The 17,767-nt window shown below is 49.0% G+C and overlaps 2 protein-coding genes across 4 annotated transcripts; both read right to left on the reverse strand.

Annotated features, from left to right (window-relative positions):
* Positions 1-498: 498 nt before the first annotated feature.
* On the reverse strand, positions 499-3,069 carry LOC112886379 (transcription factor MYBC1). Of its 2 annotated transcripts, XM_025952273.1 has the most exons (2): positions 1,999-3,055; positions 499-1,834 (listed from the first exon to the last, which is right to left on the reverse strand). In XM_025952273.1, exons 1-2 carry the CDS (start codon positions 2,470-2,472, stop codon positions 1,310-1,312), a joined length of 999 nt encoding a protein of 332 aa, XP_025808058.1. In that variant the 5' UTR covers positions 2,473-3,055; the 3' UTR covers positions 499-1,309. The 2 variants fall into 2 exon arrangements, with proteins under 2 accessions (XP_025808058.1, XP_025808059.1); XM_025952274.1 differs by having other exon boundaries at positions 1,382-3,069.
* Positions 3,070-12,359: 9,290 nt separating this feature from the next.
* LOC112885909 lies at positions 12,360-15,756 on the reverse strand. Of its 2 annotated transcripts, none has more exons than XM_025951605.1 (4): positions 15,370-15,756; positions 13,421-14,021; positions 13,088-13,340; positions 12,360-12,726 (listed from the first exon to the last, which is right to left on the reverse strand). In XM_025951605.1, exons 1-4 carry the CDS (start codon positions 15,533-15,535, stop codon positions 12,694-12,696), a joined length of 1,053 nt encoding a protein of 350 aa, XP_025807390.1. In that variant the 5' UTR covers positions 15,536-15,756; the 3' UTR covers positions 12,360-12,693. The 2 variants fall into 2 exon arrangements, with proteins under 2 accessions (XP_025807390.1, XP_025807391.1); XM_025951606.1 differs by lacking the exon at positions 15,370-15,756 and adding an exon at positions 14,688-14,718.
* Between the last annotated feature and the right edge of the window lie 2,011 nt (positions 15,757-17,767).

Consider the following 17,767-nt stretch of genomic DNA (forward strand, 5'->3'; position numbering starts at 1 on the left):
CTCGGCCGCGCCTGCGCGACCCCCCTGGTCGCCCTCGTGGTCACATCGCGTGAATGCCTCGTCACGCCAACATGCCCCTGTCCAAGGAAGTAAATGCCAAGCAGCGCCAATGGCCTTCGCTCCGATCCTCTCTTCCCAACCAAGCGAGCCTAGCCTAGCCTCTAGGAGGAGTCGGGGAGGAGACCCTGATTCTGATATCCTTGGACTCGTCAACGCGGCCTGCAGGTGCGGCCAGGGACGAGGTGGCGGCCATCGCCGTAGAGCCTAGTATGAATAAATCTCAGATCGGATCAGATGGGCAGCAGTGAGGTGGGCAAGTCGAAACAAAATCGCAGGGCCAACCACCACTGGCGATAAACTAATCCAGATTCGGATGGGCACATCGGACATCAGGCTCCGCTCAGCATCCAATCAAAGAGGATCAAGGGAGGGGGGGGTGAATGAACTCTCTTTCGTAACAGCGACATCTGTTAGCGGAGGAAAAAAGAACAGAGAGAGTATGAAGATTCTGACTTGATCGGAGCCGGAGAACAGTGCTAGCATACAAGAACATAAGCATCCCACTGTACTAGCATGACTGAACCAGATCTTTTCCTCAGTGCTACAAAGCTCTTTTAAGTTGCGCAGATATACAGATGACCGGTCGCTACAATTTGCTACAACAACAACAAACTCCAATTTGAGCTGCTCCAGAGTTCTCGGGAGGCGGAAGCAGAGAATGTGACAACACTATCCCAGCCCATGCTACATATATCATACTATACTCTTCTACCTCCATCAGAGGAGGTGCAAGGAAGAAAACTGGCAGAGCAGCAGACTATGCTCTGAAATCTGAATCTCTCTATTTGGTGGTCCTCGCAGATGATTTGACTCCCGCAGCAAGATTGAATTTTATCATACCGGTATACAATCCTCAAGCTTATTGATCTTCAGGGCGTGCCGCCTTGGGATTGCTTATTCCTGTATCCATATGGAACTCTTAGTAGTGATGCACAATGGTTGCATCACTTCTTCGATGGGGGTCGCTGCTCTGAAGCAATGGTTGTTGCATCACTGAAGAAGAACAGAGCAGTTCGACCCCGGATCCTCGGCGCAATCGCGAGGATTGAGCTGTTCTTCGACGGCGAAGGCGAGAAAAAATTCTAGATTGTAGGTAGACACAATTTTGTTGTACCCTCTAAATATCATCTCTAAGGCTAACTTTATGTCATCAGCAACAAGAACAATGGAAGGGGGAGAGAACATGACAAATAGCAGCAGAGCAGTACACGAACATCAACAGCAACAATGGTGGGGCGGCGGCGAGATGCTACGGAACACACGGATCATGGGTGGGTGGATGGATTGCTAATTCCCAATAATTCTTGGACTCTATGAGATGTGGTTTGAGCCTCGCTCGATTTCGATGCCGATCTGTGGGAAGCAGAGCAGGAAGCGAACGAATTTTATGTACCCGAGGGCGGAGGTGGCCGCCCGCAGCCCGATGCCCGTCGCCGTCGGATCCCCCCGGCGGCCTCAGTGGTCCCCGGACGTCGGGAACAGCGTCAGCTCGCGGCGGCCGCTGGCGCCGCCGCCGCCTCGGGATCCGAGGTCCATGTCGTCGGCGAAGGAGGCGGGCGCCATCATGCGGTGGTGGTGCATCCCGGGCGGGCCGACGGGCGGCGCGCCGGCGCCGACCGCGCGGCTGAGGAAGCCGTGGTCGAAGCCGGCGCCCGCGGGGCCGTAGTGGCCGAGTGGCCGGGCGGCGGGGTGGTGGAAGTGGCCGATCTGCGGCGCGTGGTGGTGGTGGTGGTGGTGGCCCATGGGCGCGAAGGGCGGGTACGGGTCGGCGGCGGCAGCGGCGGGCGCGCGGTGGCCGGGCGGGAGGAAGGGGACTGGCCCCGTGGCGAAGAGGTGCTCGGTGGCGGCGTCGGTGCCGGAGCCGGAGGAGTGGCTGCCCCCCGCGCCGCCGCCCCCTCCGCCGCCCCCGCCGCCGCCGCCGCCGAGTCCCTGCATGCGCTTGAGGTAGAGGCGGTACTTCTGGAGGTGGGAGGCGACGTTCTCGCGCGTGAGGCCGTCGACGCTCATGAGCTGCATTATGGTCTTGGGCACGGCGTTTTTGATGCCGAGGTGCGCGACGGCGTCGACGAAGCGCTTGTGCAGCTGCGGCGTCCACACGAGGCGCGGGCGCTTGAGCGTCCGTGCCGGCTCGTCGCCGGCGCCGCCCCCGCCGCCGCCGCTGGAGCCCGCGGCCGACGACGCGCCGCCGCCGTTCATGTCCGGGCCGCCCGCGCCGCCGCCGCCGCCGCTGCCGCCGGCCCCACCGCCCCCCGCGCCGCCGCCCGCCCCGCCGCCGCCGCCATGCGAGTGGATGTCGAAGGCGACGGCGAGATCGGGCGTGATGAGCGTCTGCGAGAGCGGCATCAGCTCGTCCGGGCGCGGCAGCTGCTCCTCGCAGCGCGCGAACCAGCTGGGCTCCTCCTCCTCCCTCATGGCCGCCGCTCCTCCCCTGCTCCCCTCACCTCGCCGGAGCAGAGCAATTCTTGGAGCTCACTCGACCCGTCGTCGAGGGCAGCAAGCAGCAGCACCAGTAGACTCAACTCGGCTCCAGGTCTCCAGCAGAAGCGAGGGAGGGAGGGAGGGAGGGAGGAGGGGTTACTTCGAGGTGGATCTCTCTTCTTCCAAGCTTTCCCACCCTTCTCTCTCTCTCTCTCTCGTGTGTGTGTTTGGGCCTTTCCCCCCTGCTGCTGCTGCTACTGCTGCTGTGCCATGATATCCTCTCCCTCCGCGCCCCTCTCTCTCTCTCTCTAGCCCCTCTCTAGCTGCTGCTGGTGCCGCAGCTCGGGCGCCGATGATGAGTGAGGGAGAATCTGGCGAGTGAGTTTTGCGGGTGGTGCGCTGGGCTAGTTTAATTAGTGCGCTGCCCGCCCCGCCCCCTAAAGCTATTTTTGTGCCATCCTTGGTTCCTTTGTTTGCTTGTTCGCTTGTTGCCTTGCCAATTCTGAATTCATCAATCATCTATTATTCCCCTTTCCAACCCCACACCCTCCTCTTCCCACCCCATCCCATGACAGAGAAAGTGAGAAAAAAAAAATTCCAAGGATCAATTTCTTCCTAAAACCCCGGAGCGCGTACTGGAAGCATGAATTCGGCTAACCATCACGGTTGAATCAGGAGCAGGAAAAAAGATGAGATCTTGCGGTGATTACTCCTAGATTGATTGATCACAGTACGAGATGGGGCCCTGCAGCAGTGGGGAGCTGCAGCGGCCGCAGGGAGGAGGGGTGGGATCGGGTGGGGGTGAGATGAGAATCAGACGGGGTGATGATGACGATGATATCTTAACTTGAGTTTGGTTTGTGCTCATGTGAGCATGTCGCCAGGGATCATACCTCGTGTCCTCTCTTCTCTCTCTTGGAAATCTAGACTAGTTTGCTTGGGCTGGTTAGGATCGTGGATCTGGCGAGTGTGCGCATTAATGCGTACAGACGAGTGCTGCTGCTGCTAAATTCCAAAGAACAAAGAGGGGAGAGGGGGGGGGGGGGAGCGATTTGATCTGTTTAAACCAACTTGTTACTACTAGCACTGAGGTGTAGTAGCCCTGTGCTTGTTTGGAACAAAGAAATTTCGTAGAAATTTTGCGAATACAAAAATTTCAAAAAGGGAGCATTAATGGTTTAAACAGTGAGTCAAGTCGCACGTCCAGCATGCAACTTGCAACCATTGTTTCGGAAAGATGGCAAAAAGAAGAGAGGAGGGAGTGAATAATTGAGAAAGCGTTGCCTTTTTGTTTGCATGGCATTTATTCTTTTGGGAACGGTTGTCCGCTCTCGTAGGGCTCCTGTTCTTGCTAGTAATCCATGACGTGCGCGTGGTCACCGGTTGACTACCACCAACAACAGGAAGAATTATCCGTTGGAGGGCCAGATCGGTGGTGGCGCATGGATTGACTGGGGCTGTTATTGTGCTATTAAGGTTATACTGTATAAGAGAGGAATTGTTTTTTCAGATTTACTAGTTAAGAGGGATTGATTTGGAAATGTTTTAGGGGAGAAGCCACGCCCTACAATTACATCTTGACGAGGCAACAAGAAAAATGTTTGCTAAGGAATCACCAAGAACACAAGCTATTATACTCATACATGTTGCATATATAGACACCCTTGATATTCATCAAAATATATATCTTATTGTCGTCGCCATGCTTAAAATCCCGTGGTGATGTGGTGTGGTGGTAATGCTTGAAGTGAGAAGGCTAGAGGCTACGTGTTGGTAAGTACATATCCAACATGCTAGAAGTATTAAGGGTCCGTTTGGGAGGTCTCCAGCTTTTTCCTGCTCTCAAAAGCCGGTCAAATCGTCCGGTTCATTTTGTGAACGGCTTTAACGAGCAGTTAATACTATAGTATACAGGAACCCATAGAATCCGGAACTGCTTTCCAAGAAACTGTACCAAACCTGGACTTAAGAGAAACTCCAAAAGCTTAGGTATAATCCTAGCTAAATTTAGAGTTTTAGAAAACCTGTAAAAAAATAGAGAGCTTCGTAATGGTGGTGTAAACCAACAAAATCTCCAAATCATAACTCTCCATATTAATCCCTTTCCTCTTCCCTTCATCCAGAAGCAAACCTTCCTGCTCGGCTTGAACCGAGCAGGAGCATCGCCGTCGGCACCCCAGCCAGCTCGGGCCGCCATTCTTCGATTCCTCCCACCAGGACTTGCACCACCCCCTCCTGCACCTTTGCCCGTACTCCACCACCCTCGCCCGAGCTTCTCCCGGCCGGAATCGGCCATCTGTGGCCTGCCGGAGTTGCTCCTTCGCCCGACCTCCTCCCTCACCATCGACCCCTACCTCCGACCGCTCCTCCTCGCCCTCCGACTGCACAAATCGGTTCCAGATGAGCTCCTCGTTCTGTCCGACCCCGTCCCTGCCCGTTTCCCTCGCCGAGCTGCCAGGAACGGCCGCGCCGCTGCGCCAGCCACTCCTGCTGCCACCGTTGCTCGTCGCGAGCAGCCCTTGCGTGGCCCGCACCGCACCTGCGAGCGCCCCGGCTCCGTCCGGGTGCGCAGCCCGTGGGTCTTCCCTTCCCCACCGCCGGCGAGAATGGCGCCCAGCGCCGCCGGCGCGAGGGGGCGGGAGGGCGCGGGAACAGGCGCGCGCGGAGGAGGAGGAAGATGGCGAGGGGAGGGCGCTCGGCAAAAAAGGCTAGCAGAGGCGTGTAGATGCCGAGCGGGATAGCGTGGGGAGGAAGATGGAGAGTATGTTGGATGGAGTTTTTACCACCCCTAATCCAAATTTACCCAGCCAAATAGATTTACCTAGATTGTTGGCTGTTGGAGTTGCTCTAAGTAGTGTATGTTAAAATCACTTTATATGGATTTATTGGAAATTGAGATAGACGTTTGGGATGGCATCAAAATAATAATGATACCATGAAAACTATGAGCAAGGCAAGTGATTGTGAGATTAATCCAACAATTAAGTGTTTGGAAGTAAGAGGAAAAGACTTGGATTAGAGATAAGTGGTTCAAAACTAAGTGTTGAAATCATAACAAGGGATTTTGTAAAGATACAGTACCTTGAAGCCACAACACAATACAATTAGCAAAGATATATAGTACTCTCCCCTACTTTTATAAAACGCACATGCATTGCGAGATTCAAACTCTATAATTTTGTACTAACATTTGACCTAAAATTTTGTAGATTTTCCATTTCAAAAAAATTTCTAAATTTTAGAATATGACTTTAGAATAATTTTATTCATATTTGAACCAGTACCATACGGTGCTCATCTTATAGTGGATTATATCTACAATATAAAAGAAATTAACATCAAAGTATATCATTTGCAAGGGCGAAGCCAGCCGAGCTTGCCATCGGGGTCGGCTTCACTGAGATGACGGGTCAAATACTGATATAACAGTACTATACTCTCTCCGTCCAAAAAAACAAATCATTCTAGGATTCAAAATTTGTCCTAAAAAATAAATCATCTTACCCTATTTAGAAAGTGCACGTGCATGCACGAATCAGTTAGTGCCAAATATAGATAATAAATAGGGGCAAACATGATCATTTTATCTTTTTGTTAATTTATTCTAGAATTCTTAAGATAACTTATTTTTTAAGGATGGAGGGAGTATATAGGAATTTGCAGATTTCGTAGGGGTCGCCGGACCCCGACGAGTTCAGGCAGCTTCGCCCTTGATCATTTGCGACTGGATGCCAAATTTCTTCTTATATTTTGAAACAGATGGAATACCCCTTTAAGGATGTTTGAATTTTTTTTTTCAAATTTTGGTGAAGCGAAGTGGCGGTTGCTATACTTGTGGGCGACAATAGTTTGATTTAGATGAATATCCAATGGTTAGAAGATCTTTTTCACATCTTATGACTAAGGAATTTTACCTGGTTTCCATGTCATGCATCGCCACAACCATGCTTTCTCGTCGGTCTCAGCAATAGATGCGATACTACGAAACACGGGAATGGTGAGTTGATGACATATGGCGTCCATGATCCCAAGTAGTAGGCAAGTACACTACCGGGCACAGTTGAGACGTCACCCGCAGAGATCATCCTGCGAATACGTGCTGCGCATGCGCTGCCCCAAATCTCAGCTCGTTCTTCTTGACTCTTGAAGAGAGTACCATGGCACGGTAACCCACAGAATATCCAGGCACCTTTTCCTCGTCCCGTAGGCAAAGGCTCCCTCTTTTTCTCAGGCCTACGCCACTCCTTTTCACAAGAACGTTGGCCCTGGCGAAAAAGGGCAGGGCCTCCGGCAGGCATGCTCTCGCGGAAAAAGGAGGGCGCAGCAGCCAAATTCAGCTCCCAATCATCGTCGCCTCGCCTGCTGGGGGAACCCAAAACGTGGTGTGGATTCGAAGGTTAAATCCCCTTGATCCTCGGGGGCCCGAGATCGCCGTGGGAGACGAAAGCCGGGGGGAGCGGGGAGCGGGCGGCGGCGGCGCGTGATCGGATCAACGGCATTCAGGCATGGTGCATGCTTGCTTGCTTGCTTGTGCTGCCCAGTTCATGCTCCACTCTTGTGCGCTTGTTGCGCTAGTCGCCGATCCATCACGAAAAGGCAGAGCACGCGTTAGGACCCCCGAGTACAAGCATGCTGCTGGTCCTCAACACTAACGCAGCACTCAGTGACCTCAAATTGGCACTTTCCTGTTACAATGAAAGAAAAAAGACTACATGTACTGGCTATAGTTAGTCTGTATACCGTGCACATTAGTCACGGACATGTGGGCCCTGAACGGTCTAAATAACTTGTTTTCTTGTGGACTCTTTTTTTTTTTGGCCTTGTAACAGTGTTGATTGTACATGTAGCAATGCTTATCTGGCTGCTACTGCTCCACCGGTCTATCCATCCATTCCATCTAGGACGATATTGGCACCCATTCTAAGTTCCGGTTTCCGAAGCCGTGCTTGAGCTTTCTCAGGGAGTCGGGAGCCACTTGAACACCTGGTGGGTCGACGACGGGGACGTCGAGGGACACGCGCAGGGGCTCGGATAAGAGTTTTGGTGGACTTAGCTTGGCCAGCTAGCTCGGCCAATGCTTTGGGCAGCAGGATGACGACGCCTCAGCATCTTGTGCGTGGGACCCGCCTGTCAATCTCTGTTCTGTTCGGTTCTGGATCAACGGCTGCTAAGATCACAACTTCAATAAAAGAGATACTGAGCCAAATTTGCTAGGGGAATCCGACCCCTCAATCGCGTAGAGTACAATAATGAATTCCTTTTAGGAAAAGAGCAGCGAATTTTTCAGCGAAGAAAAAACTAGTGGAGTCAAAGCCATCCAATAGGTTCCGTTTCAAAGCTAGAGTGCCAATCCTAGAAAAATGGGAGAGCCTAAAATTTCAGTAATGATTGAAGAATTAAGTATCTCTCCCCCCACATATGTAGCACATCTTGCCCTGAAAACAATTTCGATCGACTCCGAATCTCTATCGCCTTGATTAAACAATCTGCCATCAAAGAGTTCTTCCTCTTTATCCCTAACAATTTTTAAAACCGCAAGTCATTGTTCCTTTTGTTCTTTTCCTATCACCAAAGTCACTGATCCCTTGTTCCTCCTTATCGTCACCACCTAATGAACTAACTAGTATAGTTTTAGGCACGCATCAACCTAGATTTGCTATTTTCTAAACCCTGCAGGTACGGCGGCGCTCATGTTCGGATATGCGGTGGTAGATCGATGCATGAACAACGATATGGCATGACATAGCTTGGCTTTGGCACTAGCAATAAACAAACCGGGAGTTGGAAGGTTTGGAGGTATCAGCTGGGATGGAGATTGCATAGCGACAGCGATTTTTGTCCGGGGATGGCGACCTTCAGATTCTTTCCATTTTATTCGCTGAGAAGGACAGGACGGCTTGACACCAGAGACTTGTTCGTTTGGCTGCTCGTATAAGGTATTGATGTGGCACAACTGAATCCTCTAACCCTCTCCACACTACCTTTGATCAGTTCTGAACTCTGAACATGGTTCCAGTTAAAGAACTTTTCAGACAGGACATGCTAATTCAGGCTAACTCCTGCTTTGTTCGAATTGGGTTAATAAAGTTAAAAGTAAACATGGTAGTTTACAATTTCTTGGTCCAGCCTTTAGCAGTGGCTAACCTTGGATTCTTGCAATTTGAAGGAGAGGAGGGCCTAGATCAGAGACAGTAGCACTAGCCAGTAGATGCCTGTATAAAAACTAAAACTCTGCCTGCCTGCATGCTCCATGATAGTAAGTAATTGGTGGGCACAGCATCTGGAGATTCGTCTGGAGAATCCAACTCGCAAAAAGCTTTGCAAAATTCCCTGAAGTTAGGCCCAAAGTTTCACTTTCACGCACAGTCGAGCCTGCTGGGTCCGGTCAAAGTAAACTGCAGCTTTCACTTGTGTTCTCGCAGCGAATAAACAAGTGCGGACATGCTTGCTTTGCGACGTGAAAAAGTGTCATTCCCTTGGTGATCCCTTGTAGTTTAATCCAAAGGCTGATGCATCATCAGCTCTCATCCCTCTAGATGAGAACAGGATAAAAAGTTGACTGGAAGCTAAGCATCGCCTAGCCATCAGGTTAAGCCAAGCCAGCCACGCCCAGCCTGCGTGTTTGGTTGGCATTTGTTTATTGCTGCTGGTCACCATCGTCGCGAGAGGCTGAAAGCGCTTTCATGGACTGGGGGGACAGGCATGCTTTGCTGATGCTCAGTTTTCCCACACTTCTAAACAGTGGTGGTTAGGATCGAGTAATAGTGAACAGTGACGGCTGGCAGAGTTTAAGTGCCGAGTTGAAAGTCGTTATCTGATTTTAAACCTGGGTTTCTTCGGTTTGAATTTTGGTTTTTCTGAGACTGATCCCATGCTATCATCATTCATACATGATAAAACGTAAGGGTATATAGGACCCAGGATACTAAATGTACTGGTATGAATTCAGGATACCTGCATTTTCGGAAGGAAAAGATTCAGGATATCTGAACCACAAAGCTAGATGTTCGTAGCTAGGTTGTAGGTTCTGTACGACTGTACATCTTCAGAGATTGAGGCACTTTCTGTATGGAGATGGCCAGATCTGTATCGTAGCGCATAGATGGAATTGACAACTGACAAGATTGGGGTTGTTTTCCGGAAATTGTCGTCTTCTCGAATAAAAGGAAAATAAGGGAGAAAATCTCCAGGTCAGTCTTATCCCACGAAAGCATCACCTTTGTACGTTTGCTGTTGAACCGTATCCCTAACTCCATCTTTTCCTCTACATATATAAAAGGAAAAGTTTTCTTTTTTCATGGGAATAGTCCAGGGACTTTGATTCATACAGTAAAAGCCCTGCAAATCCTTATGCTAGTTCAACAGAGGAGGAGGATTCGCAGAAGGGTAATAGAACAGTATTTTAGAACAGGCAGATGCTAGATGTCGCTGCAGCACAAGCCCATACAAGATGCCAGTGAATTTCACTAGTCCATTCCAGCTGCAGCGCCCAGTGCCCCAGTCAGAAACCAGATGGTCTGATTCCTCGTTATGATGTGAACTATATTTTACAGCTCCGCCCAGTGGTTTATACTAGCAGGGGTTGGTTGGTGTCAGTGAAGAAGCTTTCTGAGTGCGTAGCGTCAGACGCACATCTGATCCGGTCAGGGGCGGAGCTGCAGCTTCTCACCGCGGTCCGCCGACCCTAAAGAATTTTGTAAAATACAAAGGAAAATCACTGTTCATACTTGTTGTTAGTAGTGCTTGATGACCTCGTCGTTTGATAGACATGATCTCGGTGAGCTTGTGGTCTGACTTCGCCCCTGGATCCAGTTGCTGCCCAGCTGCTTAGTGGCCTACTGCTGTAGTGCTGTACTGTTCGTTGTAAGGTCATGCTCTCGCTGTCGGTTCAGGCTTATAAATATTGCTCCAGATGTCGTCGAGACACCAATACCGTATGGTGCCAAAGCTAAAATACTCGAGGGCCCATGCCATGCGTCCCTTGTGCAGTTGTGCCCTGCCCTCCATTGGCAGGCAGGTGCAGGTAAGCCACCTACCGACCACACGGGTTAAACTGCCATCTCTAACTCGGTTCAGTTGATAAACAAAATGTCAAAAAAAAAAGCAACAACATGTCAACATGGGTGTTCTTGTGACCTGCATCAGCAGGAAGCTTCACAGGATCTGACGGGCATCACCACCACACCAACCGGCCCACCACACCCAAATCCTACAGGTCGCCGGAGCATATCTGCCAGGCAGGGACAGCAGATGCTTCTTGCTACGGAGTGCAGCTACCAGAATATCTCCTCCTAGATAATGATCTGCCAGAAGATGCTGGGCATTAAACTGTTCATCAGCGAGGGATCATCTCAGCTCGGCTCGGCTCCGCCGAGATCCATCGATCTCGCTCTCGCTCGCGCGCGCCCCGCCGCCATTAGTTTATGCGCCCGCAATGTAAGCACGCACCCATCCACGAGACGACGCGATAGGATATGACAATGTATTGCCAATCATGGCCGCCTGCCTCGCCATTGGCGCGGCGGGGAGAATCTGATCGCGTTTTTTCCTCCATTTTTTAAATAATGCGCGCCACTTGGTGGTGGGGGAAGCGGTTGCTCTGATCTTTAGTCTAGTCCGGGGATATGGGCTTAAACATATATGCATCGCGGGAAAGGGGATAAGAATGCGGCGGGCACATTGTCTGCGGCATGTTTGATCGCAGGTGCAGCGGATTTGGGGGCAGCCGGAATCTACCAGTAGTTTAAGCTGGGTTCGATTTGGATCTTGGAAGAACCATTAGGATACAAGTGATATAGACAGAGACGAGGGCTACACATGGTACTTATTTCTCATTGTCTGAAACTTACTGCCTCTGGTCATGAAAAGTTGTCGTTTTACACAAGCTCAAATGCTCAGTAAGCTAGTACAAAGAAGTTTTTTTTTTGCGAGGAAACTACAAGTTAACTGCCTAGTTGAGCATAAACCTCATGTAGAAGCTGGAATAAAAAAATTTATCCATCTAGAAAAAAACCGGTCCTTTGGCGATGCCAAATGGTATCTTGATTAAATTGCGTTTATTCTTCAATGGCACAAACCAAATAAGTTGTGAACGCTAACAAGTGGCACGACCTTAAATAGGTGTACTTGTATGTCTCTGGCGAATGTAGAAACGATAACTGGAAATCTAAAAAGTATTGGTTGGCGACCGGTGCCCACAGAGGTGGAGTGAGATCGAAGATGACAAGCTTTTGCTTTGCGTGCTGGGCCTGCCTGCTGTGTCAAGCTTATTCTGCGTATTCGAGTGCGGCCCGACCGGCCCAGCAGGCGAGCACTACTAAGTCGTCCAGTGGCCTCTGAAGCCTGAACTATATGTATGGGACCAATTTTACTCGGAGTACGCGGCCCAGATTTGTACCAGGCCAAATTGCCAATCTACCAGTTTGGGCTTTTATTTTTTTCCCTCTTAAACAAAAAACCGCACATTCAAAAGCATTTTATTCAGCTTCGGTCCTGTACTCCTGTCAAGCTGTCATATTTTGTCCTCGACGTGCGTCCATGGTAAATCGATCTACTGGTGTGGTGTTTTTTTGTTTTAACTATAGACCGAACCAGTTTATGGAGGATGGTCGAACTATGCCAAAGATGGGACCCTTGCAACATGCTCTGATTGCTTAAAAAACACCGTTGGATACTAGTTGCCTAAGAAACACCGTTGGATCCTAGTTGCCAAACACCATGGGATACCTACTCGCATCCCTACCATCCCGCGAACTATTTAACTTTTGCCTTCAAGTAAAGACAGATTCCAATCTCGAACTTCATTAGTCTACCATGTACTCTAAGAACTACTATTAATGGTCAACCAAGTAAACGGGACTGCCGAACAGAGAATAGCAGACTAGGAAACCAATGACCGCTGGCAAGGCAATGACCAGCCTCGGAACAGTACCACCAGACACCACGCAGTTCACGGTTATCCACCCAGCACTGTTCTAGGGGCCCTAAACCAGAGTTGAGCAGACGAGCACTGGACATTAGACAAGCACCACCAGTTCCAGACTAGTTCACAATAATAGTTTCAACGAATTAAGACTCCTTATACAAACTACGTTCGACGCTACACTGAAGTTTTGTAATAGAAATAGCTCGAATCTGAAGTAGACTCCACTTAACAACACAACACAGTGCAAGTTCAACAGAGAGTAGTTCCCACTTCCCAGAAAGAAGAATCTCTTAACCATGGTTGAAGGATTGGTACAGTGGAACCTGCAAGAACAAGAAAATATTCTTGTCATTTCTTCAGAGATGATCCCAAATGAATTTAACTGGAAGGTTTTCATTTGTTTGAAATAAAAGAATGCATGTTGTAACTAAGGTCAATTTTGATATTACAAGGATAGACACTTCAAGTCATGACCCCAAAACCAGAGCATTATAAAAGGAAATGCACGTGAGCACAAAATATGTTTGCTGGCTATCCAAGTCTAAAACTCTAAATGGGAAACCTTTAGTTGGGCTACTAAGTGTTGCAATCACAGGGACACTACATCTTAAGGTGCACAGTGCACTGAGAATGCACTGAACCTTGCACATGATGCACAGTGTGAAAACTGAGTGATATGCTCACCTGGGAAATCATGGGTCCAGCGTTGTCATAGCAATGGGGATACATCATTGCTGGGGTTGGCCAGTGTGGGTAAACAGCAGCACCAGAAGATGACCCCATCGGTAGATCAGGTTGGCCAAAGTACACAGTAGGCTGGTTCGTGGACATGCCAGGAGATTGCACATAACCAACACCATACTGCATAAACTGAGGCACAACAAAGTTGAAGGCACCTGGGCTCAGGTTGAAGTCAGGCACTGGGCTCCTAACATACCTGCAAGAGGATATATGTTACTCCATCCCATCATCAACATAATTTAGTGGGAACAAGAATTAACTAATGGATATGCTAACCTTTTGTAATTTCGATCATAGTCAGGGTCACTACGATCTTTTTCAGTATCCTTGAAAACTGCAACCCTGGAACGGTTGTTCATTGTGCTGACTTTGATCTCATCAGCAGAAGGCTCAACATTCACTGGCTCATCTCTGCCAGTGGAAAGAGTTCCCAAAACACTTGCAGCATCAGTATCTGCAGAAATGGAACCATTGAAGATGCGTGCTCGCGCTTTATTATATTCCTCTATCCTCTCTTCAACAGTTTTAGGTGCACCATTCTTGTTTCCAGCATCAGCTGTGCCATTTTGGAATGCTTTGGGCCTTTGATAGATGACAAACTTAAGCTTCTCTGCTGCTTCATGGTCATTTCTTGCTTGTTTGCTGGGAACTTCTGATAAAGCAATCAGAGGATATCTGCTTTCTGGTGTTTTTCTTGCAACTATCTTGCTAACTGAACCATCTACTGAACTATCTGCTACTGTAGTCTCTAAGCCATAATGTTGTGCGACACGATGAGCAGCACAGCGAAGGTATGAAGTTGGAAAGTTCTGGAATTCAAATTCTTGCAGCTGAGGGTTCTGCATAAATTTCTGTATATCCAGTTCCATCCGTAAAACTGTAATAAGAGAGAACCAGAATGTTTATGTAGAAATATAAGACTAAATATGGATAGTTACCTAGTGACAAGAATTGTAGAAGAAACCAGTTAAAAGGATTAATCTTCAATCGAACAGCAATTATCTTCAAACCAGAAGAAATACTTTTCAAACATACAATAACTAAATGAAAATTAGAAGATCTATGCCATAACAGCAATCTCACTGCCCAAATTCAGCTATTTATATTAATATGCTCCTCATTAAGTTTACCTTGATAGGATATTTTCAGACGGGCACAATGTTATTCCATTTCTGCCTTACAGATGAAGTTCAAAGAATGGATAAACAGATGATTTGAACAACAATTTAACAATATGGCAAATAAAAAGGAATCAAAACTCAATTTCCATGGTGCAGATTCAGGTATATCTAGTGTTTGTTGCATAAGATGCTTTACTATGTATATAAAGGTGCAGTGAGAAACAGGGCACATGCTTAGGAGTTTAGATGAGGTACACGAAAGCACAAACTTCACAGCGAAACGGTTTTAAGGTATGAAAATGCAGGGGATAGGGGTGGTGAGTTAGTTAGGGACATTTAGATAGGGACACAGGTGTAAACATGATAAATTAGCTCATAGATAAGCAATGCTATGCATATGATGGATCACGGATCAGTACAACCTGCGTGCAACTCCATTGAGCGGCCGATCACATAGTTCATCAGCACATCAAATAGCCCAAGGCAAGTAGGAAATCCAAGGTGATGTGCTTAGTTGTATGTGGTTGGGAAGCAAATTGTTGTCCGTATACCATTTCCATTCATGGAATAGATCCCTCCCCCTACATCAGTACACTGCTAGCGTCATAAAATGAGCTTCGTCTAGCGCAGTTAAAAGCCCTACCACAGCAATGATCATGCTTCCACCCATAATTACCATCAATTTTCAGATATATGGAACCGATTGAACAGTTAAACTATAGGAAAAATTACCACAGGATTGCACAGCGAAAACAAAGCATAATCAGCATCCAAGCAAGTAGCAACAATTAAGTAAGCCACCACAACACAACGAGCTTAAAGGAGAGATAAATCGGAAAAGTTAAATTCGTAAGAATTCCCGCACTAGCCGTGCTACATCGCTCCTACCGAGGCAAATCAAACCGAAGCAGACTCTAATCCTCAATTACTTTGGAACGCAGCAGGCACAAACCCTAGGGACATGACGCACGAATCCGGGCCGAAATCCCACAGCCCGCTTGCGCGGACCCGCCGCGACCATCACATCCGCGTACGCATGACCCGACGGCACCGAAATCGCGAGCGAGACGGCGAGTGGATAGATAAGGCGGGGTCGGCACGTACCCACGAGGCGGTGGCGAGGGTTATCTAGCGCCTCGACGAGGAACGGGTCCACGTGGGAGGCGACCCTCTCGTCGACGGCCACCGCCTCCGCCGCCCGCGCGCCCTCGTCGGCTGCGGGCGGCTGCGGCGACGACGCGGCTGCGGCTGCGGCTGGGGAGGAGCTCATCGTGCGGCGGTAGGGGGCGCGGGCCGGCCTAGGGTAACGCGGGGGCGGGGCGGAGAGGAGAGGGAGGGAGGCTGCCGTGGACGTCCGACGACTCGCCTTTCCCCTCCCCGCGTCCCGATCCCGAAGCGGCTGGCTGCTGCTGTGCGGCTGCGCCTGCGCGGAGGGGAGGCCGAGCGGTGCCCGTCTGCCCGAGAAGAGGAGAGGGGAGGGGGGGGTTCCCAGCGCCAGCACGGCTCCGGATTTTTTAACGCCGCCCGCATGCAACCAAACCAAGGGATCTGCGGTGCGGGTCGGATGAGGCGACGGATCGGGCTCGGCTCGCGGCTGGAGTTGGAGTTGGAATCGGAATCGGCTGCGGGAGGGCGGCCGGTCGCGATCCTAGGCGTTCGTGCGAGATCAGGCGGCCCAGGATGGCTCTCGGGGAAATGCGGCGGGTTTCTGTACGCGGCGCGGGCCGTGGGATTTTCCGATTCACACACAAGTCCGAACACGTTATGCTTCCAATTTACCTTTTTTTTTTCTTCCCCCCCCCTCTGTTTCTGATGAATTGTCGAACACGAGTGGGCGCTGCCGATCAGCGGCGTGGGAAACGCAACGTGGCAATATCATCTCCACCGGTTTGTCAAAGGATGAAAGGAGACACAAATATCTAGGTATAATATCTAGTTAAAAAGAACAAGCTCCTAGGCGAAAAAGTTAACAAAACTATTGGGCCATGCTAAGCCCTAATGAGCTGCACAGTTCAACTCTCTGAACATTTTCCGTGTTACCAAGAGGTGGATACTCCGGGACTGATACTGCATGAGCTTTAATTCTCACAAAATGATGGAGAGGTTCTGAATGGAAGGCAACGTACAGCTCTTGTTTTTTAATGGTAGTGTATATTTAGATACGGTACTTCAACATATTGCTTACATGCCCTACCTTACCTTCGTTTGTTTTATGGGTTACTTTTCCAGACTACCTTGCAAGTTCTTTTTTTGTCTTCAATCATGCTATTACTTTTTATCTTGAACACCCGCAAGTCTGTCATGGTATTAGCAATTGAAAAATGAATTAACCACTCGTAGATTACCACGTACTCCCTCCATCCAAATTATAAGTCATTCTAGTTTTGTTCTTAGTCAATTTTTTTTCTAATTCTGATCAAGTTTGTATCTACAGCATGAAGCTACTTTCATAGATACACAATGTACTATAAATTGGTAACACCTTATTTGATGCTGCTGCAGATGTTGATATATTTTTGGTTAAAATTAGATAAGTTTGACTTAAGATAATACTAAAGCAACGTATCGGTTAAGCTGAAATGTTGAATAGAATAAATTAGCAAAACTATCCAAATCCCATTGTCTCGTGCCCATAAAACCCAACCCCATCATCTAGATTCCAAATAAATAACAGATTGCACGCTGTGTACCATGTGACCCTGATGATGAAGCGCTCAAGATATTACCTTCCTTTTTACGAAACAAAGATTGCTTTCCTCCTTGTAATTATAAGTACTACTAGTCTACTACTCCACAAGTTGTTCCAGCTCTACCCAGCCAGATCTGGTGAAGATGAATTGATGAACTTCCTAAAACATCCTATTTTTCCTTCTTAAGTTCCAGTTCTCTCTACCCTAATCTGTCTCTACTCCTTACTTCCTGCGGAGTGCCATAGCAATCATGGCGGGGGGAAAAAGAAATTCTGTGCTGTGGAGGGGATTCTCTAATGCCGATCTAGATACGATTATAAAAGCGATGATGGGCAGCTAGCAACTTAGAATGTAGCACTCCATATTACCTTTTTCTTAAAAAAAGTTACATGCTTCGGGAGCATAGATCCTTTCTTCTCCTCACACGACCACAGTGGCCTCCAAGTCAGGGACAAGAGGCGATCCTTTACCTTGGCAACGGTTTTTAACTTGTTGGACGTTGCGAAGCAACCAATCACGACCTTGAGTGTGGCGAGGTAAGTCCTACTGGAGCCAGCAAGTATTCCGGTCCAACGAAAACCACAGAGCACAGCTCATCGCCAAAAAAGAAAGAAAAAAAATAAAATTCAGGCAACACGCGAGCGCGTCGGTCCCGTTCGCTGGAGCCAAGGCAAAGCGATTCGGCAAGTTTCGTGCCGTCGTTTTTGGCCAGGCCGTCAGCCCACGACAGGACGATGCCGCCGCGGTGGCCAGTATCCCCGTCATTCCCAGCGCGCCAGACGACACGGGCTCGTTGTACAAGTCTATTCCTG

Source organism: Panicum hallii, chromosome 3 (genome assembly GCF_002211085.1).
Source record: "Panicum hallii strain FIL2 chromosome 3, PHallii_v3.1, whole genome shotgun sequence".
NCBI classification, from domain to species: domain Eukaryota; kingdom Viridiplantae; phylum Streptophyta; class Magnoliopsida; order Poales; family Poaceae; genus Panicum; species Panicum hallii.